Source organism: Lissotriton helveticus, chromosome 5_1, assembly GCF_964261635.1.
Source record: "Lissotriton helveticus chromosome 5_1, aLisHel1.1, whole genome shotgun sequence".
NCBI classification, from domain to species: Eukaryota; Metazoa; Chordata; class Amphibia; order Caudata; family Salamandridae; genus Lissotriton; species Lissotriton helveticus.
In genome coordinates, this window is record NC_136065.1 from 1508574002 (window position 1) to 1508599140 (window position 25139).

The window sequence follows — 25139 nt, forward strand, 5'->3', positions numbered from 1 at the left end:
GGTGCTGACGAGGATCCACTTGAATATTTTGCTTCAAGCATGACCAATGTTTTTTCTATGCATAATGTCTTAAAATACAATTCAAAACAGGAAATGATTAAATAGAATCCTTGATCTATAAGAGACCTCTTTCGGGACCAATTTACAAAGGTAAAATCAGTGGTAAACCGAAGTCTACCACCAAATTGACATTTTTCACACCTGCAAGGAATTTCCAAAGGAATCCAAGCAGGGGGTAAAACCATTGGCAGGGGCAGATGTCTCTACCACGACCAGCTATAATTCCCTCACCAGGAATGGAAATTTGACATTCCACGTTTTTCTTAGACTTTTTGGCACATCCAAACTCTGTTCCCTCCCTTTTCCATCCTGGAAAGGGTCAGAAATGGACTTACTCTTGCACAGGGCTACCACAAATCTTCTGCCAGCATGGGAAGGGAAATGGGTCAACCTCAAATTTGGTGGGGATGTAAGAGAATTGCTTTTTGTCAATGGAGAAAAAACTATTCCCTGTGGAAAATAAACAATAATTTTTAAAAAGTTTGTTTGTACTGTAGGAGTAGGATCCTTCTTGAATGATCACATGACCGTCCCAGGATTATGAGTGGACACCCCCACTCCCCTTCCCCACCTGTGCAGTTACCAAGACATAATCCTGGGAATGTTTATGCATTTAAAAAAGTAGTGAAAGTATGTTCAGGCAGAGGTGCCCATCTCCACTTGTACGTTTCCTATATTTTTTCTGAATGAAGCCCTTTGTGTGAAATGTATAACATGTAATACATAGTTTCATATGGAGGTTCCAGGTATATCTTTAATTTTGAAAAGATAACAATTATACCAGAAGCACGAGTATGAATGGTGGATGCAATTAATAATGGCAAAAAAGAAATGCAAGTGTCTTGTATAGCTCTTGCTTTAGACGAGATGTCTCTTACTGGGCTATTGTAAATGTTTTTCCTGCCTCGGATGAAGATGATGCACAGACAGCCACACTGCATGCACTGCAGCGAATCTACCCTAAGACCATCAGGATGTACACAGATTTAGAGCAGACACCACCTCTTGAAATACTTACCCACAAATGCCCTATCTGCAAAATGGACAATGTAGTTAACAAGACCTTGAATGCAATTTTCTAGCCCGCTACACTGACATGCAGTCAAAGCTGAAACCACCCAGAGTCAGATTTTTGCCAGCCCTCCTTTGAGGATATTTCAAGGTCAGTTTCATTGTCCTCTCACAGTGATTGCCTGAGGGAAAAATGAATGCTTGCTGGTTGAGGGCTCCTTGGTAACCCCAGACGAGCACATTTAGGGAACTCCCTGTTTGGCCTGTAATTGAAAAGACAATACTGTACTTTGACACGTGTCTTCCATCTTGTTCCCCCAGGTGCTCTCGGAGGGATAAGTGTGAGCTCGCCGACCAGCCCTACAGATTTGCTACCAATTTTGCACATTGCGTCAGTGTCACAGTGCAGCCGAACAGCCTCTCTGTCTCTGAGCACAGCCTCCCGGTAAGTGCAGGGCGATCATGTGCCTTCTCATCATCTCTGTTGAACCGTGTGAACATGGGGTAGGTTCTGGCTTTGTTTACATCACGCCGGGAAACATCCATTGATTGCAACGCAGGCATTACAACGCAATGTCTTTACAACGTGGTCAATAACCAGCACCTTCCTCACTGACCAGCACCTGACTAGCCAGGTGCTTCCTGGGGGAAGTACCTGGCAGTGTTAGAATAGTAATTTTTGTTGTAATGGAATATGCGTTGTAATGGCTTGAGTTGTAAAGGCATGCGTTGTAATGGAAGCTGTGTTGTAAGACTGCGTTGTATAGGTATGTGTTGTACTGGTTTTCGTTGTAATGTCATACATTAATTCACGCCTTTCTTAGTGAATGTGATCCTGAGATACCTTGTGGAAAAGATAACCCCTGATGACACTGGCACATGGGTGTGGTGGGTCTGGATGACAAGAGTTGGGGCAGGTCGGGATGCATGGATGCTGCTCTTGAAGGCTGGTACTGGGTAGGTGGGAATCATGGAGGAGGCTGGCAGTGCAGGCTGGTAATGGAGCAGGTGAGGCTATGTGGGAATTGTGCTGACAATTGTTTTTGCAACCTACAGACCTCTCCTTACCTTGAGCATGGAGAAATAAAAGCCATTTTGTGTTGTGTTGGTGATGCTGGCTAAGGGGAGCAAGTACTGTGAGGTGTGACAGGTGGGTTGGGTAATGGTTAGGTGTGGGAGCCCATAATGGTGCATCATGGAGTGGGGCGCATTTGTTTTGATGGTGGGACTGGCACTGGATGAAGTGAAGGAGCTCTGAGGATGACAAGGAGGCACTAGAATCCAGGTGGTGGAAACCAGGGCAATGCAGGGCAGGTACTGGAGGAGGTGGTAATGCATGGAGGTTGATAATGGGTGTTAGGAAGCTTCACTGGCCTGTAGCGGCGAAGTGCACTGGGGCGTGGTGGATGCTGATGATGGAAGACAGATTCTGTGGTCACGGGGACTCCATTGATGCCGGTACCAGGGGGTGGGGTGTACATGGAGGCTGGAAATGGAGCACTGGGACTGATGTAGGGTAAGTCTTTGGGGGAGGAGGGGGTGTATAAAAAAAGTGGCACCTGGGCCTATTTCTTGCAGTGGAAAGGGAACCGCCCAGTGATGGAGCGAGATTTAAGATTGGATCTCCAGCAAAAAGCAAGCTGGCAGCATTAAAAACATGTTCTGCTCACACTGTCCTCTGAGTTAGGATTAGGTGCGTCTTCCGCTTACTTTGTTTTAATATGTTGGTGCTATGGTATTGGTGTTTTAAGGGGCATGGCCTGCCATTGGAATGGTGATTGGTACAGGCATGGGGTAACCTAGCCTCGTATTCTTTTCAGCCAGCCTTGGTCGCCCACTCTCTCTCCCGCAAAGCTTTCCTTTCTTTCCACTCAGTCCCTCTCTCTTTGCATCTTTCCTCCTTATATCACTTGTCCCACTCTCGTGCTCTCTTTCCCCACCTCTTCACCTCTCTTGATTTCCTCTTCCCCATCCCTCTGTTCACATCCTTTCTTTTCAAACTCCTTCTCAACACCTCACTCTCTCCTAGCTCCTTCCCAACACCTCACACTGTCCTAATTAATGTTTCTTCACCTTTCATGTTCCTTTTCCTGCTTCTTTCTGACTCTTCTTCCCTCTTGGCTTTTCACGATTCCATCTCGGCCCTCTTTATTTTGCTTCTCCTTCGCCCTCCTTCAGAAATTTCAGTTTAGCACATTTCAGATGTACATGATTTATATTCAATTCAATTCAATTCAATTCAATTCTTTATTTCGGACTACATTAGACCATAAAAGTGCATAAAATACAAATACATCGCATTGAATTTTAAAATCATCGTCACAGCAATTAAACAGTCTTAACATTTAAACCAAATAACAGGGATGGGGCAATTGTTTCCACGATTCATCGTTGGTTTACAAGTAAAATCATTTATATAAAAAGATAAATATTTATATTAGTATAAAAGGTAAACAGGGGTATTGAGAGTAAAATCGTACATTTCATTGGAGCTTAAAATGTTACTATTCAGTCGATCAATCCCTACTTGATTGCTATAGTTTTAATGTAATAAAAAAATAGACCGTCATTTTCAGAATAAAAGTTACGTGGAATTTATTTTCTCCTGTGACAGTTTAAATAAAACACTACTACAATTACAATTTTAGGCCATTTTTGGCTCTGTGGAACATTACATTCATAAGAAACCTAGACACACAAACAACTACCAACCGAGTAGTATCAGATCGTAAAATCCGTTCTGCCTGTCTACAGTGTCTTAATTTAAGGGTGTTGCATAAGGGTTTTATCCATCTTTCCCTCTAGTATTGATATGCCGGACAGAAAAATAGGATATGCATAGCATTTTCCTTGACGGATGTAGTGTTTTTACAAAAACCACATTTGTCAGAATCTTTGTCTTGTACATTACTACCCCATTTGGATGTCTTATCATTGGTCTGCAGAACCTCATATCTGAATTTGAGGTATAATGATTTTGCTACCGGGGGGTTAACCTCATCCAAGAAAATTTCAAATTTAGGAATATCTTTAAACTGAAGAAACCTTGTAGTTAGTGGTCCCAAATTAATATCCTGTAGCAATGTATTACTTAAGTAGTTCCAAAATGAACATTTTGCTACAGGATTTCGTCGATAATTTATATATTTCTGGTTTTCTTTTTCACTGTAGAACTTGCTTTCATGTGCTCACCCATACGGCACTGCACCTCTAAGCCTGCTAGCCTTTGAGAGCCCCCATGTTTTTTCATCCCACTTAAAGCCGTGGGTGCCACACACGCACGAGCCGGTGAAGAATAGAAGGAAGGTGCCACACGAGCTGGGGAAGGATAGAAGGAGGGTGCCACACTCACACGGGCCGGGGAAGGATAGAAGGAGGGTGCCACACTCATACGACCCTGGGAAGGATAGAAGGAGGATGCCACACTCACGCACGAGCCAGTGAAGGATAGAAGGAGGGTGTTACGCTCACACGAGCTGGGGAAGGATAGAAGGAGGGTGCCCACTCACGCACGACCCAGGGAAGGATAGAAGGAGGGTGCCACAGACACTCACGAGCCGGGGAAGAATAGAAGGAGGGTGCCACACTCATGTGCGAGACAGGGGAGTATAGAAGGAGGGTGCCACACTCATGCATGGGGGAAGGATAGAAGGAGGGTGCCACACTCGAGCATGAGCCAGGGAAGGATAGAAGGTGTGTGCCACACACACACTGGTGGTGAAGGATAGAAGGTGGGTACCACAGAAACGCACGGGGAAGAGGAGGATGAAGTAGGGTGGCACCGACTCGCAAGGGGTGGAGGAGGATGCAATACTCACACAAGGGGCATGGAAGGATGGAAGGATGATGCAACACACACACAGGGTGTGGGGAAAGAGCGTACCACACACATACACAGGGTAGAGGAGGATGGAGGAGGACAGCACACACGTGCAAGGGGTGAAGGAGGATGCAATACATGGACGGGGTGAGGGAACATAGCTGGGTGCCACAATCACGCAAGGGGCATGGGAGACTAGATGGAGGATGCATGTGTAGCCTTGGGTTGTGAGAAGTGTTAAACAAAGCCTTTGTCTGGGCTGTTAGCAGAGCAGCACTTCAAAGCATTGCAATCGATAACTGGCTGCCAGGGTTGCAGTGGAACACAAATGTAACTTGCCCAAAGAGATGAAAAATTCAACAGTGTGCTTGAGCATCATGTTCTTAGAATCACGTAGCTTTAACTTTAAGATTGTTAGCAGGACAATACATAGAAGCAATGCTCCCTTTCACCACCTGGGAGTTCTGACACGGCCTAGTAGGCCAGTGTAACCTCTACATTCCTTTAGCAATGGGAGAACATGGTGAGAGACCGCTTGAGCAGTGTCTGTCAGTCAGTGTGTGTGGCTGGCCACTTGTGCGGATGGTGCACTTTGGGTGTCTGAATGTTCTGCAGGAGTGATTTGCTTGGCCTGGAGATAGATGCTAGAGAGGGGGAGCCTGGAAATCCCTGTATTGTGCCATAGATGGGGGCCTTGCATGTGAGGGTCCCTCCAGGGCCCAGAGGTCTGAGAGTTGTACAGGTTCGCACCCAGTCTCTCAGAGCATGCAGTGGCTCCCATCTCAATAGCAACAGGTTGTTTGGAGTCCAGGATAAGAGCAGTAACTGGGTAGGGTTCTGGGTCAGCTTATGTCCACAGGACCCTCAGCAGTGCCCTACTTGTGAGCCAGGTGAAGCAGGCTCCTATCCATAGAAGTCAGTCCTGCCTTTGGTTGAGGAATCGCTACTACCCTCCCCGAAATGTCTGAAGGGCAGGAATGGGACAGGTACTCTCACTCCTCAGACCATCATGCCATGCACATCCTACCCACAAAATTTTCTTTTTCCACCTGGCCAGTGGAGAAGATACTGACGGGAGGAAGTCTCAGGAAACCGCAGTGGGCGGCCTTGGAAGCGCATTGTGAAGAGGAAGGTATGGGATCCAGGTGAGGTCCTGATCCCACTACTCTTTGGCCAGGGTGTAGAAAGTTATGAGGGACATCATCTGTGAAGGTTTGTGGTATGTCTCCAGACTGTGTGGAAGGTCTTTGTGGACCTTATCTCCAAACTCTCCATATGGAAGAGTGATCATAACACTCCAATAAAGCAGCTTGGGGCAATTGCTCCGGGTCTGTCCATATTGGACATGGCAATGTTCCTGGACTGTCTAACACCATGTTTGTTCTGATTATTGGGGCTTACAGAGAAACACATTTTTTATGTATTTCGTCTTGAGAAGATCAATTATTTGCTCGAGGCTCAGAGACTCTTCAAAGTAATCAGGGTTCAGAATATGATTAGAATTCTTGAGTACAGTGGATTACTTGATGCTCACTGTGTAGTCCTAGTATTTTGTCTTATTAAAGCATTTCATGCTCAAAGCATGTTTTATTTGTTCCATTTTTGTATTTGAGTTATTTTGTATAGGGCTTATTCCACAAATGAGTGCTTGAAAGCATCAGAGGTTTGTTGTGGTGGCGGACATCCACAGTCTGGATTGGTTCACCTTTAGGAGCTCCTCGAAGTATTTCAATCCTCAGAGGGTGTTGTAGTTCTCCCTTGATGTGGCTCCTAACCACTCCACCTCCCTCCAAACCCCAAAACAAAAACAAAAAAACCTCACATACACCCTCCCCCCCATTATTATGAGGGCCAGCCATTGACCATAATGAAGTGTGTATTTACTATTCTCCGCACGCGCTTTGATAGTAGGATAGGTTATAAAGTGGGCTGAGGCTAATATAACTGATCTTTTATTTTTTTGACGCACTCACTCGAAATTACCTAAACACACTATACTGGGACCAGTCCTCCCAACGCACTGGTCCTCACAAAGATAGTATTTGTCTGCTTCTGTCAGGGTTTACCCCTGCTATGAGGACTGATCTGTTCCTCACAGAGTGGGAAATATATTTGTGTGTGTGTGTGTGGGTATATATATATACATATATATATATATCTCTTCTGAAATATATATATATATATATATATATATATTTTTTTTTTCTTCCCCAAAAGAACCTTGACGTATATATATACACACACACTCACGCACCCACCCATCCTGTGCAGTCAACGGAGCTGGCATTTATTCGGTATGAATCCAAGCCGGCTGCCTGCGCTCCTTGCCACGCTTGGCCATGCGCTGACCGCCATTAGCCACACAGGCGGGTTCTGGAGTGAGGAGATGAAGGGAAAGCGTATTCCCTTGCTTTCACCCGCAGAATCTGATGGGGTCACAGCCCTGCCGTGTTGATTTACGATCGCCCTTTCAGCTCTGAGAGGACTGCCACACAGTCATGGATGAAGCCACATCTCATGAAAACACACTAACCTGCTGATGCCCCTTCTCAACGATCACCCCCAGCTCATGCTAGAAATGTATGGTAGCTGTAACCATTTATTTTTATTATAAAGCGCTAGCTTGAATGCCCGTCCAAGCATTTTGTGCCGTTTAGTATTGTGTGAAAGGCAATCCTTTCCGGTAATGGTTTAACCTGCTCAGGTGGGCACATCTAAAGTATATGATCTTAATTTTTGTTTCTTATATATTTTCAGCAGTACGAGGCTTCATATGGGGACAAATAAATATTCACTCATAATCTCAACCTTTTTTAAAAATCTCTTCACCTGATGTGTAGCCCAGTGCTACAGCACTATTGCCCTGCAATGCTGTATTCATTACCGAGCCAAAACCAGGCGTGCAACGCCCCATTGGGCTCAAAGGGCTTCAGCCCAAACCCACCTTATGTCTCGAGTTTTTCATAGGTCTTTAAAGCCCACTTGCATATTTACATACCTTTGTAAACTGCTTACTGGCTTAGTTTTTTTTTCTGGCCCCACTTTGCCTATTCCTTACATTTGGATTTTACTTTTTACTGCCTTAGTGTGAGAATGCATTTCATGAAAAGGAATATAAAGTTGGGTTACCAAAATAAAAATTCCAGCCATTTGTTCTTTAAAGAGCCTGCAAAGGCCTTGTATTGACACTAAATAGGGTTATGAATAAAATCGTATGTATTCATTTGTAATGTGGCTTTTCAATCTTTGTTCCCTTGAAATATCAGTCTAGGAAAATTCAGCCAGTCCTAGAACACAATTAAAAATGCTTTCTATTTATATTTGATGTTCCAAGTATGCACAGATAAGTGCTGGAAATAGGCTTTAGGTGACTGCTTATTTTTGTACCTTCTGAGACATCAATGTAATGAGTTGGCAACCCTAATCACAAGACTGGAAGTTTGTTGCAGGATGAGCACAATATTTATTTCCTCCACCCTCGATCCCTGGACCCTGAATAATGCCATAATAGCAATCGTTTAACTTGTATTACGCCAGCCCTCAATAACATGCTGAGTTACTTCAAATGTCTGGAAATGCACCCTGCATTCAGGCAACTCACTCCTCATTCTCGCCCTTCACTTTCACATTCATCCTGCACTCACAGTGATCACAATGTACTCACACTGATCACCATGCGCTCTCACCACCCACTTACCCTGCACTCACAGTGACCACACTGCACTAATGCCACTCGCCATGAACTCACACCGTTTTACCTCCACTAACCCTGCGGTCACAAGAGCACACTGCTCACTCTGCACTCACAGTGATCCCACTGCACTCACAATACAGTTCACCCTGTACCTCCCCCTGTAGTCAAACAAGTACACTACTTACCCTGCTCATGTGACACTTCACTCACCTGTCCCCCTCCCTGCTCACTGTGCAATTTCACTCAAACAAGCCCATCACTAAACATACATTCATCCCACTCTGCACTTCCATCTGCGCCCAAATTCATATGGTCACCTCACTCATCCTGCAGTCATTCCTCTCACCCTACTATCACACTATTGCATCGTTCACCGTGCACTCATACGGGCACTCCTGTCACCCACATAGCGCAGAGGGCTAATGTGCCTGCTACAAAGAACCTGCACCATGCGGATCACAAAAATGAGTGAGAGTAAACTACGGGTAGCCCTACAAAAAAGTGAAATGTTGGTCAGAAAGGGGCTATCGAGAGATGAGGTGCATTGTTGGCGAGTGGTAGTGAGGGAATTCTTGGAGGAGGAAATGGTAGAGGGGTCACCAAAAAAAGACTGTTGCGCTGTGCTCGACCAGTATTAGTGTCAGCCCTGGCTGGGAATCTTAGCTCTCCCCCAAAGTTTGGGTCTACTGGACAAAACCCGGAATAAATTACATTGGTGCCGATGACATCATCATTGTCATTTGAGAAAGAAATGACTAACATAGCCACCACTCAAATTAATTTCATGTTTCACCATACTAATTGAGCACTAATCCTTATGGGTTCCAGAGTAGCGTGCTACTCTCCAAAAAAGCGCTTCAAAACCCCATCAGGGGTAGTAAGCGCTATATAAATACAAACCTCTTTCCCTCTTCTATCCCGCCACCTACCCTACTCTGTCCACTCAAATGACTCCCTACTTCACTATACTAATTTTCAACTCTAAACCTTTATGGGTTCTGGAGGAGCATGGTACTCGCCAGAAAAGCGCTTCAACACCCATCAGGGGTAACAGGTGCTATATGAATGCAAACCTTTCTCCCCCTTCTATCCCTCCGCTATCCTTCTCACTCCAAATAACTGACTTATATCCCCCACTCAAATTACTTTCATATTTCACCATACTAATTCACCACTAATCCTTTATGTGTTTCCGGAGTAGCGTGCTTCAACAGCCATCAGGGGTAACAAGCACTATATAAACACAAACCTTTTTTCCTCTTCTATCCTTCTGCTATCATTCCGAATCCAAATAACTGACTAAACTATCCACCACTTGAAATGTACTTGCATGTTTCACTATACTAATTGAACACTAATCCTCTATGGGTCCCGGAGTAGCGTGCTACCTGCCCAAAAAGCGCTTTGATGCCTCGTCAGGGGTAGTAAGTGCTATACAAATGGATTTACAATACAATACAATACATCAGGAATTAACTAAACGTTTTGTGACCCAAATAGAACAATAATCATATGAAATGTTTGGTCTTTGAAAAGGTAAGAGATATTGTGAACTAATTTTTCAAAATAAAAATGACTCCTGTTATGGTGTGCAGGCGTTCATATGTATTTTCAATAAAAGAGACACATATTCTGTTGGCCATTGAGGCTACCATGTTGTGTTATTGAATGGGATCATTAGTTAATGCATATTATGTGATAATAAGTATATTATATGTTTTCAGGACATATTTCCTCTATTCTGGTGATTAAATATGGTGGGGATTAGAGTTGTCATCTAAAAGGGAGTCTTTGTGGCAGATCAGTCCATCTGGTACAGGCCCAGGTGTGCCTTCTAATCTGAGAGATAGGCAAGCGTAGAGCTCCCAGTTACCCCCAATGCAGAAGTGTAAAAAATATCTTGTGGGTACTTGTATCATAAAGCAGTGGTAGAGGCAGTCGTTTGCGTTTATCCTGATTGCTTTCTAAGAGGCGGCACCCCACTTCTGCTTCCTGCTCTGTGGAGATTGCTGTATGTGCCTTGCATCAATGGTAAGGCCTTTATCGACTTATTTGGCTCTGAATTTGTGCCATGTTATTTTCACAGCAGCTTTCCTCAAAACAACTTCTCGCCTCTCTCCAGGAGGAAGCAGCAGCTGTGCCAGGCAGCGCTGCGCTGTTATTACTGACGGGCATGTTTCATGCAGCAGATCTGCAGTGCGCCGCGACATCTACTACACCTGCTATGGAACGAAAAGATTGCATTTATGTCTTCCTTTCGATCCTATTGTAAAGCGCTCTGATTGTTCGCGCTATATAAAACGTTATAAATAAATAAAATAAATAAATAAATAATGCAGTGATGAGGATGATGATGAAAATTTAGGATTCACATAGAGGTTGAGCTCTGAAGCTTCGGTATCCAAAATTAAAGATACCCTATTTTGTTTCTTGAGTGTCTCTACGAGAGAATGTTTACACCGTGGAGGATCTCTCCCGAGGAAAGTCTGTATGAGGGTATCTTTGTTCCTGGAAGGAGCCCTTCTCATGAACGTCTCTACAAGGGAGTACTTACTTCTAGGAGGGTCTCTTCTCATGAACGTCTCTACAAGGGGATATTTACTCCTGGTAAGGTCTCTTCTCATTAAAGCCTCTATAAGCACATCTTTACTCCTGGGAGGTTCTCTTCTCTTGAAAGCCTCTATGAGACAAGGTTCACTCCTAGGAGGACCTCTTCTCTTGAAAGGGAATGAGAGGGAATGTTTGATCTTGGGAGGATCTCTTCACATGGAAGCCTCTGCGAGGGATGCTTACTCTTAGACGGATGTTTTCAGGTGTGCGTCCCTACAAGTGAATGTTTGCTCCTGAGAAGATCTCTTCTAAAGAAAATCTCTGAGTGAATGCTTGTCTCTGAAGTGTTTTTTTTCAGTATCGTTTACATGAGAGAATGCTCCTAGGAATGACTCTTCCTCTATGTGTCTCTATCAAGGAATGTCTTCTATAAAGAGGATTTGGCAGATATAGGGACCGGTCTCATTCTGGCATAGTTTCATTTTAGGACCGTCGGTCATACCTGAATTGGAGCGAGGATCTCTTCCTGCAGAGTAAACACATTAGAGAATCCACTCCAGGGAGCATATATACAAAGCATCACCCACACCTGCCAGGGTTTACACTGACTGGATACCAGTAAAGAGGTGGATCTCTTCTTAGGGTGTGTCACTGTCTGTATAGATAGATCTGTAGGAGTGGAAGTCCTTGTCTAGGAGGGTATCTTCCGTCATGGGTCTGTCAACGTGCACCCGTTGAGGTCAGTGTGAGGTGAAATTAAAGTGCGCTTACATTTTGGTTGTATTGACATTGTGTTTAAAGTCCCTATCCAACGATCATTCATGGGCGCACTCTTTAGTAGCTCAGGGTGCCACCAGCACTTTTCAGGTGCTGGTGGGTTTACACATGGATCACTGAGTGTGTGCACTTAAATTCGGCCCTAACAAAATGGAAGTACCAATGCACTGAGAAGGCCATAAAAGAGGGCATCACCATGGGAGAGATGGCTCTCATGGTTTTAAAAGGTCTTTGCACACAATGGGCACTACTTAAGCAGCCTCTGCCTTTTGGGGGCCATCTGTGTTGAGCACCGCCGACTGTAGTGTTTCAGCATGAAGCAGGCTCTCCCCCTTTAAAGGTTCTTTTCTGGAAGGTCATTGGCTGGTGTTGTCCCTTGATTGGGATAGCAGTCAACAGCACAGAAGGCTCTAACTGTGGAAATACGTTAAGGGCTGTCTGTGGAAAAGTGGGTTTCTGTTGCAGTACCCCCCCACACATTTTGCCGGCTTTTGATGCAACTTTACCTGATGTGTACTGGGACCCTGCTGTCCAGGTTCCCAATACCAGTTTTCTTTCCCTAAAGCTGCACCTCAATTGGCAACTTCAGCCCCCCTGTAAATCCCTAGTAAATGTACCCTGTTCTCTAGGACACTGGGGATACAGAGGGATCCCTAGGGACCCCTCACCAGGGCCATGCTAACTGCCAATGCAGCCTGCATGCCCTGGTGCAGACATAAATGACAGTCTCGACATGGCACACTGCCTATGTGCTTTGCCAAGCAGCACTGCCTAAGGTATAGGTAAATCACCCCTCTAGCAGGCCTTACAATCCCTAAGGAAGGGTGCCCTATTGCCCAGGTGTAGGCACATCTGCATGAACATATAAGTCAATTCTTAAAATTGTAAGTGCCAGTGAAGCCATAAAGAGAACATGGGCTGTAAACCCAACAACTCGAGTTCCCCAGCACCATGATCATTTCACTGAGCCCAGGAGTGTTTGGTACCAAACAACTCCTCCTAATAAACCCACACTGATGCCACTGTTGGATTTATTAAAATATGAACACCTACCAACCATGGTGTGGCCTCTGACTGACTTTAGGCAGCCTGCCACCATCAGATATATTTCTGTACCCCTGGGTCGAGAGCTCCTGCTCTCTGTGGCCAGAAACAAAGCACATCCTGGGCAGAGGTCTCACACCCCCAGGATGAGCAGAGTGCTCGAGAGGGAAGCTTCAAAGGCCTAGCCACCTTTGTATTGCGACCCCTGCCTCTGCTTCTAGCAGCAGATGGCAGCCCCCTATTCAAACCCCCACTTATTGCGGAAGATCCGACTGGAAAACTTAGTAAGAGCAGGAGCTGTGCCCTACCATTGCCAACTCCACCCCTCCGGTGCAGAAGGTCAAGTGAAGTAAAATGTTCAGTGCCCACCATCTTGAAGATGGGGGGGGGAGGTTATCCAATCAAGTCTAGGGCTATTCCCACTTCCTACAGGTGGGTGGCATAATAGTGGGGATAGACATCGCAGGTAATAGGCCCATTGGTCCCTACCTGTCACTCCCCTGTAACACCCCTGAATCTAGTATTTAGGTGGCACCCCGACCCTGAAATAAGATTCCTGATGACCTAAGCAGTACCGTACACTGCAGTGTTGCACCAGCAGAGAAGACTACAGACACCAACTAGCTTGGCCCCAGCCATACCGGCCTGTCTGCAGACCTCGACAACCCTGCACCAAAAGATGATCCGTCCTGCAGCTTGGCAACCTCCAAACCCTTGGGAGGACTGCCTGCCTTAGACAAAGATCAAGATCTCCAGTGGACAGCAGACCTGTCCTGAAGAAACCAACTTTAAAAACAAAGACCTCTGCCCTGAGGAACCACAAAACCACTGCCAGACCCACCTCTGCACCGCTGCACCCGACGCCCACAGCCTGAGTACAAATGGCTTACCAGTCCTGTGAAGGTTCCCCAGCACTTCTGAGCAAGAGTCCACCATGGGCTGACCCCTGCCGGACTCCAACCTTGACTCGAAGACTCTCCCAGACTGCTACCTGCCCAATAAGACTTTTCAGATGCCCAAGGACACCCCTGCACCCGAAGCGCCTTGGCCTTGGAAAGCTTGACCAACGGTGTCCCTATATCTGCTAGCATCTCTACTTAACTGGGTAGTGGTGGGTTTTCTTCGTCCGGCCTCCTGGCCTGAGTCTGCAGCCTTCCTTCAAGACCAATCTCCCCCATTGAATTGCCATAGGCGCCCGATGCTGTGTTGGCACTCTGCACCCGGCTGCCACTGAGGCTGTAAGTTTGGTGCTGCGTTGTGGCCCCCCTGTACTTACCTAAACTCCAGGAGATCAACCCCTGCCACCGCTTTACTTTCCTGTGAGCAGCGCAACTTCGATTACCCCCTGTCTATATTGATTAACATTGGATGCCTGACCCCAAATTTGACCTCTGCACCCTGCCGCCTCTGGGTCGCTGGTGGTGCAGTCATGGTGCTGATTCGAAACTTGCCTGGTGTTGACCCAAGAACCCGGGGACTGAATTTGAAAGTTGAGTACTTACCTGCAAAACTGCATTCTTGTTTTCCTCCCATATGTTAATATTGTAAAGCCTGAAAACTGCAGTGTTCACTTTTTAATGTGTAAAGTCTTTTACCTGAAAAATGCACTTACATTTTTGCATACATATTAGTCTTAAAATAAAACTTGGAGAAGCTTATTTTTCTAAAATTGGGGAGTACCTCTTTTTTGAGTTGTGTCTCATTTATTGGTCAATGTGTGTATGACCAATGTCTTACACTCCTCTGTTAGGCCTAAGGCAGCTCGACCACACTACCATGAATAGAGCACTTTAGGTTTACATTGAGTTCTGTAACATTCTGGGGGAATCTCTGGATTCTATGCACAAGATATCACCTAGTGGTATATCATTTAAAGAACCAGCTTTCTACAGTGTCTTTGTTCTGGAGTGTGGCATGGAGAGCTCAGCCTTCCATCAGCCTCAGCAATTAAATAATAGTTGAACAATTTTGTTGCACTGTAATAATATTTTTATTAATTGCCCCCTTGTCTAATGAAAGTGAAGGAATCGGCCCCATTCTTGATGGATCCATAAACACAGCCATTCCTCTCACTAACTCACTAAGCTTTCTTTCTTTCTGTCTCTCTCCTTGCAGCTCAACCTCCTTGTCAGTGATGTGCCAGATCTTTCTGCTGGGGTCACTTGCACCTTTGGGAACTTGACCGAAGTGGAGGGGCAGGTCTTGGGCAGTAGGATCATCTGCGTTTCACCAGCCGCTAAAGATGTCCCCGCTATTCCAATGGATCAGGGTAAGTGATTGGGCTGTCAGGCGGGAATTCAGGATGCTTCCTGGTACCCATTCCTCCTACACCCATGGTTTGAGGCATTGTTAACAAGTAGTTATACCGAGGATTCTAGGTGTAGGGCCAATCTCTGACATCCTACTCATTGTTTTCTACAAACCTGCCAACTCACATGGTGCCACTGTATGACAAACAATATCGGCTCCCATCACACAGTCTCCTGATGAGGAGCCAATATCACAATGTGGCAGGGAAAATGAGCCGAAAACCACTTTAAATCGTGGTTTTCCTGCTCGTTTTCAGAGCTTTGAACTGCCAACGTCCATTAAGGGGTGTGAAAACACCCCAGTCTATCGGCACCAGCCTCAGCAAGCTTTTAATTTTTTTTTAAGGAGGGGTGGGGTGGGGTTAAAAAATGCCTTGTAGGTTCTTCTTTGTATGAGAATCTGACCCCTTCAAGGCCCCGCCTCCTCCGCACATGGTGAGATTGTTTTCAAGTTGGCAGGTATGTTTCTAACATCTGTAATCAAAGGATGATGTTGATTGCAAAGTGTCATCTCGAGCAGACCAAGGCATGTCTGTGAAATCATTACCCACAGAAGGCAGCTTATTGTTGTGCTATAAAACTGACAACTGTAAATGTCCTTCAACTAGGTTTTCCACATACACTGCAAATTTTATACCAAAGAGGAAAGCATAGACCAAATAACTTTGTTTGCTGGAGTCTCTTTTGCAACACGACCAATATAGTCAATAAGAAAATGGGGGTATTCTTACCAGGCTAAAAAGAGTGGCAGGCTGAGGCAGGTTACTATGTGCGTTGCGGTCCTGTGCCATCTTTATATCCTTTAATGAGGACCGGAATGTGTGGAAATAAAACCCTTTCACCATACGACAGTCCAACTTCTGTTGTCCAATGCCATACGATTTTAGATCGAGGCATTAAAAACTGATTGAAGTGTGTTACTTCGAGTACCTGTCTGATCTCCCATTTTTCTCTTTCCAGATTGGCTTGGGGTGGAGCTGCAGCTGAAGTCAGAAGAGACAGGGAAAACCTTTGTCAGCACTGAGTTCAAGTTCTACAATTGCAGCGCCCACCAGCTGTAAGTTTATCCACTTATTGCACAGGCGAAGGTTCCCTCATACAAATACCAAACGGTCATAGGTTCATAAAAAGCTAAATATTCCTGCTGTACAGCGCACAGGCATCAACTTTGCATGGTCCGGCCACAGGATGAAATTAGGGTGGCTTATTCTAATAAGACAAAAGTGGGATGAGAAGAAAAACAAGTTGTCCTCAAGCATATCATAAATGAGTTAGCTGAACAGATGACCGACCAGGATTCTTTCGGAGGAACGAGAACAAGGGCAATGGCTCAGCAGAAAAACACATTTCGAACCAAGGATTGCAGAGATTTATTTATTTAAAAAGTTTTACATAGCGCGAACATGATCCCGAAGAATATCAAGAGTGCTTCACAATTAAGGATTGTCAGGATTAGGCTGGCATCAAATACATATCAAAGGAACCAGTTACAAAGGTTACAACACAGCAGTACAAAAGTTGAAGAAATATATGTATATGTTATGTTATGTTAACAAAAACTTCTATAGCGCGCAGCTGCCCCAGCAAAGGGGCGTCCCGGCGCTTAGGATAAGCAGAAGAAACATAACACACAGAGAATAGCAGAAAATCCTGGGACATAAAATACTAAGGTACAGGAGGAAACAGAAAAGTTTTGATAGCCCTCCTAAACTCAAGCAAGTCATTGAGGGCACGAATATGACATGGAAGTGAATTCCAAAGTTTAGCAGCTATATATATATATATATATAGCGGGACTGGGAGGGGAATAAAAAATGTGGTCAGGGGATATAAAACATAAAGTCCACATTTGTAAAGCGCACAATCACCCGTAAGGGTCTCTAGGCGCTGGGGGCCGTCGGGAAGATTAAGCGAGCTATTGCCCAGAGTCACATGGTGCTGGGCTAACCTGCCGCCGGAGCCGGGGATCGAACCGTGGTCGCCAGATTCCAGCGTCAGTCGCCCTGGCCGCGGCGCCACACCTCTCCCACACATCAGTACAAGATATGAGGGTATAAGTCCAGTATCTTCAAACAAATGATAAGAGCCTAATTAGGGTAAGAACTTGCACATAAGGAATAGTTTTACTTCCATTTTGAAGGCAAACGTGGAGGTGAGTCTGCAGAGATGACCAATCAATGCAGCTGGCTCAGTGGATATATAGGTGCTTCAGTTGGTGTTATAAATTATTATCGGTGACAGGAGCCATGTTGGATTGGAGGGATGTCCTGTAGATGAGTTGATGGTTTAATGGTTGCATAAATGCCACTGTTGATGTTTGATTATAAATATACTATTGAACTGGAGAGTGCAGTGGGTGTATGCATAACAAGTAGGATATAGATCCAAGGTTGGATAGCAAATGCTTAGATGGATCGAAGGTGATCACTAGAGGCCGAGGACCAATGGAGGTATCCTTAAATTGGATTCATGGACCATGGTGCAGTAAATGGATGGTTTGGTAGACTTCGGGATAGAGGTAGAGATGATGAGGTATTTTGTTGTCTGTGTGGGTGTAGGATGGATCAGTGTTATTAGTTTAGTTTTCCAGTATGGGGCTGTCAGGAGGTGATGACTGGTCCAGTTAGTTGTTGCTATTGTTTCAAAGGTGGAACAGCCAATGGATACATGACGATCAGGGCCGGACTGGGAACTGAAACCGGCCCTGGCAAATTGCTCGGCCGACCCCCCCATGTAGCAACATGGATGGATGATGCAGTGTGTGGTACTGTTCATGTTTTGACACTACAGTTAGTGTAACTCTTTATTTAAGAGCAGAACACAGTGGCGATAGAGGGTCCAGGAGTGTATGCAGGTTTTGAAGTGTAGATGATGTAATAATGACACGATAAGTGGATGCATTTCATACAGGGATTAATTCAGGTGTTTGTGGTTGGAAGTTGCATATATCTTAACGCGTATTTGTAAACCGCACGTTCACCCAACGGTAACTTGGCGCTGAATAACAGATGTTTATTGTTATCCAACTCAATAGTACTCATTTTATTGACCTCAGAAGGATGAAAGGCTGAGTGGACTTGCCGAGATTTGAACCTGTGACCGTGAGGTCGAACACAGGCCCCTAAAGTGGACTCATTAGTCCACTAAGCCACCAGGACTGGTGGCATTCATATTTATTAAAATATCCATACAGAGGAGCTCCGGGCCAGTCAGATCCCAGGTTGGCGAGCTGAAACCAGGAGTGTGAGCACGCGGCCTTCCAGCAGGAAGGACTCCGACAGCTAATGCATCATGGAAGGAATCTCTCCTGTTTATCTTGTGCGATGCTCACTATATACACGGGTCCTATATACACGCTGTCTGAGCACATTTTACTCTGCACTGTGTATACACGACTGCACGTGGAGGCCTCCTGTCCCTCGGGGAGCATCTTCGTGTGAAACTGGCTTGAGAGGAGCCAGGGACGCACATCTGCCAACACCTGTCCTTCAGAGCCCTGTGTTTGTGTGGAGAGCCCATGTCCTGGTACAGCCAGCTACCCTCACTGAGAGGGCCCCTGTCACTGGGGTGCACATCTCTCAGCGCTCGTCAGTGACGGGTCTCTCGCTGTCTCTTAATGTCCGCCGTCTCTCAGCTGCCAGGAGCTGATGTGAGTAACACGCTGACTGTCAGCAAACAAGGAGGCGACATTATTGGAAGCGATCTCTGGACCGTAGAAGGCGGCACCGAGGGATGTGGAAGCGAGTGGTGTTTTGTTTTATTCCATGAGATGTGTGCTGAAAGGATAGATGGAGCGTGAAACATGCATTTTAAATCACAAGTACCCGAGAAATTCTTTGAAAGCATAAAAATGCATGTATTATTTCTCTTTTAATAGAATGATCGTCAAGTCTTTAATTATATGCATAGATGGGTTAAATGTTGAACTTTTCTTTATCAATTAAGTTGCCAATTACACAGGGGCGTAGCTCTGGGCAGGGCGGTGGGTTGGGGTGTTACACCCCATTAAAACATGCATTATGTAGTAAATAGTTGGGTACACGCACTTTCAGTAGGGCAATTTGAAATGTAGAATTTCCCCTGGGATTTTTACATACCCACCCTGACAAAAAAACACACACTCTCTCTCGTCTATGTTTTGAAAGTCATGAAAAATGTTGATTAGTTGGAAAAATATAGCGTTTTAAGTACCCTTAACAATCTGCCCCTTAAGCCCTCCTCATGTTCTGCTTCACATATGATGTGTTTATCAAGATGTCCCAGCGTGATTGGTGGGATAGCTGAAGCTCCCAGCCCTCTAAACATACTGAGCAAGCTACGCCCCTGCAAGTAAATTTCATTTTAGAGAAAGCCAATAGACGGGAGAGAGAGGTTTTAGTTCGACCAAGTGCAGAGATAGTTGACCGGGTGCACAGAGAGTCGGCCAGGTGCAGAGAGAGTCGACCAAGTGCAGAGAGAGTCAATCAGGTGCAGAGAGTGTCGACCAAGTGCAGAGAGAGTCAATCAGGTGCAGAGAGAGTCGACCAGGTGCACAGAGAGTCAGACCAGGTGCAGAGATAGTTGACCGGGTGCACAGAGAGTCGGCCAGGTGCAGAGAGTGTCGACCAAGTGCACAGAAAGTTGACCAGGTGCAAAGAGAGTCAATCAGGTGCAGAGAGAGTCGACCAGGTGCAGAGAGAGCCGATCGGGTGCAGAGAGAGCCGATCGGGAGTCGACCACGTGCAGAGAGAGTCGAGTAGGTACAGAGAGTGTCGACCAGGTGCACAAAGAGTTGACCAGGTACACAGAGAGTGGACCAAGTGCAGAGAGAGTCGACCAGGTGCAGAGAGAGTCGACCAGGTGCAGAGAGAGTCGACCAGGTGCAGAGAGAGTCGACCAGGTGCAGAGAGAGTCGACCAGGTGCAGAGAGAGTCGACCAGGTGACGAGAGAGTCGATCAGGTGCAGAGAGTGTCGATCAGGTGCAGAGAGTGTCGATCAGGTGCACAGAGAGTCGACCAGGTGCACAGAGAGTCGACCAGGTGCACAGAGAGTCGACCAGGTGCACGGAGAGTCGACCAGGTGCAGAGTCAATCAGGTGCAGAGAGTCGACCAGGTGCAGAAAGAGTCGACCAGGTGAAGAAAGAGTTGATCAGGTGCAGAGAAAGTCGACCAGGTGTAGAGAGAATCAACCAGGTACACAGATTGTGGACCAGGTGCAGAGGGATTCGATCAGGTGCAGAGAGAGCCGACTAGGTTCAGAGAGAGTGCACCGTTGGCAGGTGGTAGCGAGCACTAGGCTGACCGGCAGTGGAGAGAACTGGGCAAGTCGCTGTTACAGAGGACTGATGGAAGAGAGTACTGGGCAAAAATGTGGTACATAGCACTGGGTGGAGAGGTGGTAGAGAGCGTTAAACGCAAAGTTAATAGAGTGCTCCAAGCACCAGCTCCTTCAAAAAGAGAGAGCGCTCGATTGGAATACCATGGAAAGTACTTGATCGGCAGGTGGTAGTGAGCGCTAGTGCAAAGTAGAAGTGTTAGGACAACAGGAAGTAGAATGCACCATGCCTACTGATGGAGGGGAGTGCCAGGCCTCCATGCAATAGACAATGCTAGGCCAACAAGCAATAGGGTGAACTAGGCTGACAAACGTTAGAGACATAAGATGACAAGTGTGAGAGACGACAGGCGATATGGAATTTTAGGCCGACAAGTAGAATGCACAAGGCCAAGTAGCACTATGGAGCGCTTAGCTGACAGGCAGTAAAATGCATTAGGCCGACTAATGTAAGAGTAACTGTGCCTACACTCAGTAAAGAGTGCTAGTCTGACGGGTGGCGGAGAGCACTCGGTCAACAAGCAAGCGTCTTTTAGTCCAACAATCAGTAGAGTGCACTTGGTTAACAGGCAGTAGAGAGTGCCAGACTGACATGCAGCGCATTGCATAGACAGCCCTCCTTCAACAGGCAACCAAGAGTGAAAGGGCGACAAGGGGTGGAGAGGCACAGGGCCTCTAGGCAGACTACCAATGGAGGCTGCTAGGCTGACAGGCAGAAGAGTGCATTAAGTAACGGGGGATCAAGCGCGCTAGGCTGACTAGCAGTAGATTCCATTCCAACAGGCAGCCTACAGTGAAAGGGTAACAAGGGGTAGAACTAGGCCGAGATGTACAGAGGACACTAGGCAGATGGGCAGTCAAGGGGGCTAGGGTAACAGGCAGGTAGAGTACAGTAAGAGACAGTCAAGAAGACTGCACTTGTTTAACACATGTGCAACAATGTAATGCCGGCAAGCGGTAGAACTAGGCCAGGAGGCGGTAGAGTGCACTAGGCCGACAGGCGCTTGCAGTGAGATGAGCCCAGGCAGAAGACAGGGTGAGGAGAGCCGAGATGGGTTGAAAGGGGGCAAGTGAGTGAATAATCGCTCTTGCTCGTGAACTGCCCTCCTCCAGCACCCCATCTACCCCCCCCACTGTTACATTAAGCATCATTTACTATTAAGGTCACTCCAGATGCGCAGAAGGCAGATAAAGCAAGCTCCTGCTGGAAGACGCTGGAAGGTGGAATGCATTAAACATTTATTCTAGCCAAGTTGGGATAAAAATAGCTCACCTCTTTGCTTCCAAGCTGGATTTATCTCTTGTTTTGTGCACTGGCTCTTTGCAAAGGGTTTGTCCTTTCTTTCCTACTAGGGACGTTGGACTATAAATACTTTGGTTTGGATCAGATGGCAATGATTGTCCACAGCACTATGTGCCACTTAATTTTCAGTTTTTTTCATATTCATCTTACGGATGGAAGCATAAGTCCCTATTTAAGTAAAAACTAAATATATATAATAGCTCACTCTCTAAAAAAGAATGAGTATTAGTTGATGGGTCACGTCATTTGCACCAGGTGGTGCCAGCTGTATGCACGCTCTGTCCTGGCTAAAATGGCGAATTCAATTATGTTTTAATACAGTGCTTAATGATTTCAGCCCTTCACAATCTTTCCAACACATGGGAACCAAAGCACAGTTTTTTTTGCCCAGGATCACACAATTTGTTTAAGTCACAAGCCGGGATTATAACTTGTGTCTATCAGTGTCCTGTACATAATGCTATGTGTGCCTTTTTAAGGATGAGCTTTCTTCCACCCAGGTGTTCTTACTGACCTCATTTTTCCCTGTCTCTTTAGATGTCTGTCCTGTGTCAACAGTGCCTTCCGCTGCCACTGGTGCAAGTACCGGAATCTCTGCACCCACGACCCCAGTACTTGTTCATTTCAGGAGGGGCGCGTCAACGTGTCTGAGGTACAGGGGCACTAAGGGCACTTAGGAGGGCGGGGCTTCACGGGGCATCATTTTTACCATGTGAGGCGCTTCAGTATAAATCTTATATTTTATGTGTTGTTCAGTACTTCCACCCAGTGACTGTGTGAATGTAAGAAACAGCGCCATGCCTGCGCACGAGTGCCTTCTCAGTGTGATGGTGTCCTAGGGGTGAGGAACAGCTTGCTTCAGTAAAGGCTAGAATTTTGTTGCACTAAGGGATAATTACCCTGGGGACTCTGGAGAACTTTAGCTGGCGCATTTTCTAGCAGGCCAGCGTCTCTGAAAGGTAAGAAGGGCCTGGGTTCAAGTCAGTCACATGTTAGGCGACAGTGGGTTGTGACTGAACCTTTCCTAGTTCAACCACACAGCCTGGTCATTCTTCCCCATGCTGTCCACCACTGAGAAGCAGCGAGTGGCGTCTGGCTTGTCCTATCACAGGCCTCTCGACCACTGAGATGCAGCGAGTCTGTTTGGTCCTCCACAGGCCTCTCGACCACTGAGATGCAGTAACTTGTATCTGCTGGACCCTGCCTTCGCCCTATGATCATAGCAGGCATGTGACTGATTCTTCCCCAGCCCTCCACACATCAATAGGTACTGCTAACGTCATACATCCCCATGTTGTTAACCACTGAGAAGCATTGAGTGGCGTCTGGCTGGTCCTATCACAGGCCTCTCCTCCACTGAGAAGCATTGAGTGGCGTCTGGCTGGTCCTATCACAGGACTCGCATCCACTGAGAAGCAGCGAGTGGCATCTGGCTGGTCCTGTCACAGGACTCTCCTCCACAGAGAAGCAGCAAGTGGCATCTGGCTGGTCCTATCACAGGCCTCTCCTCCACTGAGAAGCAGCGAGGGGCATCTGGCTGGTCCTATCACAGGACTCGCATCCACTGAGAAGCAGCGAGTGGCATCTGGCTGGTCCTATCACAGGCCTCTCCTCCACAGAGAAGCAGCAAGTGGCATCTGGCTGGTCCTATCACAGGCCTCTCCTCCACTGAGAAGCAGCAAGTGGTGCCTGGCTGGTCCTGTCACAGGCCTCTCCTCCACTGAGAAACAACGAGTGGCATCTGGCTGGTCCTGTCACAGGCCTCTCCTCGACAGAGAATCAGCAAGTGGCGTCTGGCTGGTCCTATCACAGGCCTCTCCTCCACTGAGAAGCAGCGAGTGGCGTCTGGCTGGTCCTATCAAAGGCCTCTCCTCCACTGAGAAGCAGCGAGTGGCATCTGGCTGGTCCTATCACAGGCCTCTCCTCCACTGAGAAGCAGCGAGTGGCATCTGGCTGGTCCTATCACAGGCCTCTCCTCCACTGAGAAGCAGCGAGTGGCATCTGGCTGGTCCTATCACAGGCCTCTCCTCCACAGAGAAGCAGCAAGTGGTGCCTGGCTGGTCCTGTCACAGGCCTCTCCTCCACTGAGAAGCAGCGAGTGGCGTCTGGCTGGTCCTATCAAAGGCCTCTCCTCCACTGAGAAGCAGCGAGTGGCATCTGGCTGGTCCTATCACAGGCCTCTCCTCCACTGAGAAGCAGCGAGTGGCATCTGGCTGGTCCTATCACAGGCCTCTCCTCCACTGAGAAGCAGCGAGTGGCATCTGGCTGGTCCTATCACAGGCCTCTCCTCCACAGAGAAGCAGCAAGTGGTGCCTGGCTGGTCCTGTCACAGGCCTCTCCTCCACTGAGAAACAACGAGTGGCATCTGGCTGGTCCTGTCACAGGCCTCTCCGTGACAGAGAATCAGCAAGTGGCGTCTGGCTGGTGCTATCACAGGCCTCTCCTCCACTGAGAAGCAGCGAGTGGCGTCTGGCTGGTCCTATCAAAGGCCTCTCCTCCACTGAGAAGCAGCGAGTGGCATCTGGCTGGTCCTATCACAGGCCTCTCCTCCACAGAGAAGCAGCAAGTGGTGCCTGGCTGGTCCTGTCACAGGCCTCTCCTCCACTGAGAAACAACGAGTGGCATCTGGCTGGTCCTGTCACAGGCCTCTCCTTGACAGAGAATCAGCAAGTGGCGTCTGGCTGGTGCTATCACAGGCCTCTCCTCCACTGACAAGCAGCGAGTGGCATCTGGCTGGTTCTATCACAGGCCTCTCCTCCACTGAGAAGCAGCGAGTGGCACCTGACTGGTCCTATCACAGGCCTCTCCTCCACTGAAAAGCAGCGAGTGGCATCTGGCTGGTCCTATCACAGGCCTCTCCTCCACTGAGAAGCAGCGAGTGGCACCTGACTGGTCCTATCACAGGCCTCTCCTCCACTGAGAAGCAGCGAGTGGCACCTGACTGGTCCTATCACAGGCCTCTCCTCCACTGAGAAGCAGCGAGTGGCACCTGACTGGTCCTATCACAGGCCTCTCCTCCACTGAGAAGCAGCGAGTGGCACCTGACTGGTCCTATCACAGGCCTCTCCTCCACTGAGAAGCAGCGAGTGGCACCTGACTGGTCCTATCACAGGCCTCTCCTCCACTGAGATGCAGTAACGTGTATCTTCAGGACCCTGTCCTCACCCTATGATCATAGCGCACATGTGACTGATTCTTCCTCAGCCCTACAATCTTTCCAGAGGTAGATGCTAGCACGTGATTGTTTCCAAATCCT

At 47.0% G+C, this 25139-nt stretch overlaps 1 protein-coding gene across 1 annotated transcript in view; it reads left to right on the forward strand.

Annotated features, from left to right (window-relative positions):
* The window catches only part of PLXNA2 (plexin A2), a 561219-nt gene that overhangs the window by 354330 nt on the left and 181750 nt on the right, over positions 1–25139 (forward strand). The window contains exons 6-9 of the mRNA XM_078644504.1: positions 1393–1516; positions 15072–15225; positions 16226–16322; positions 22421–22535. Coding sequence (XP_078500630.1) covers positions 1393–1516; positions 15072–15225; positions 16226–16322; positions 22421–22535 — 490 coding nt within the window. The remainder of the gene's footprint in view (positions 1–1392; positions 1517–15071; positions 15226–16225; positions 16323–22420; positions 22536–25139) is intronic.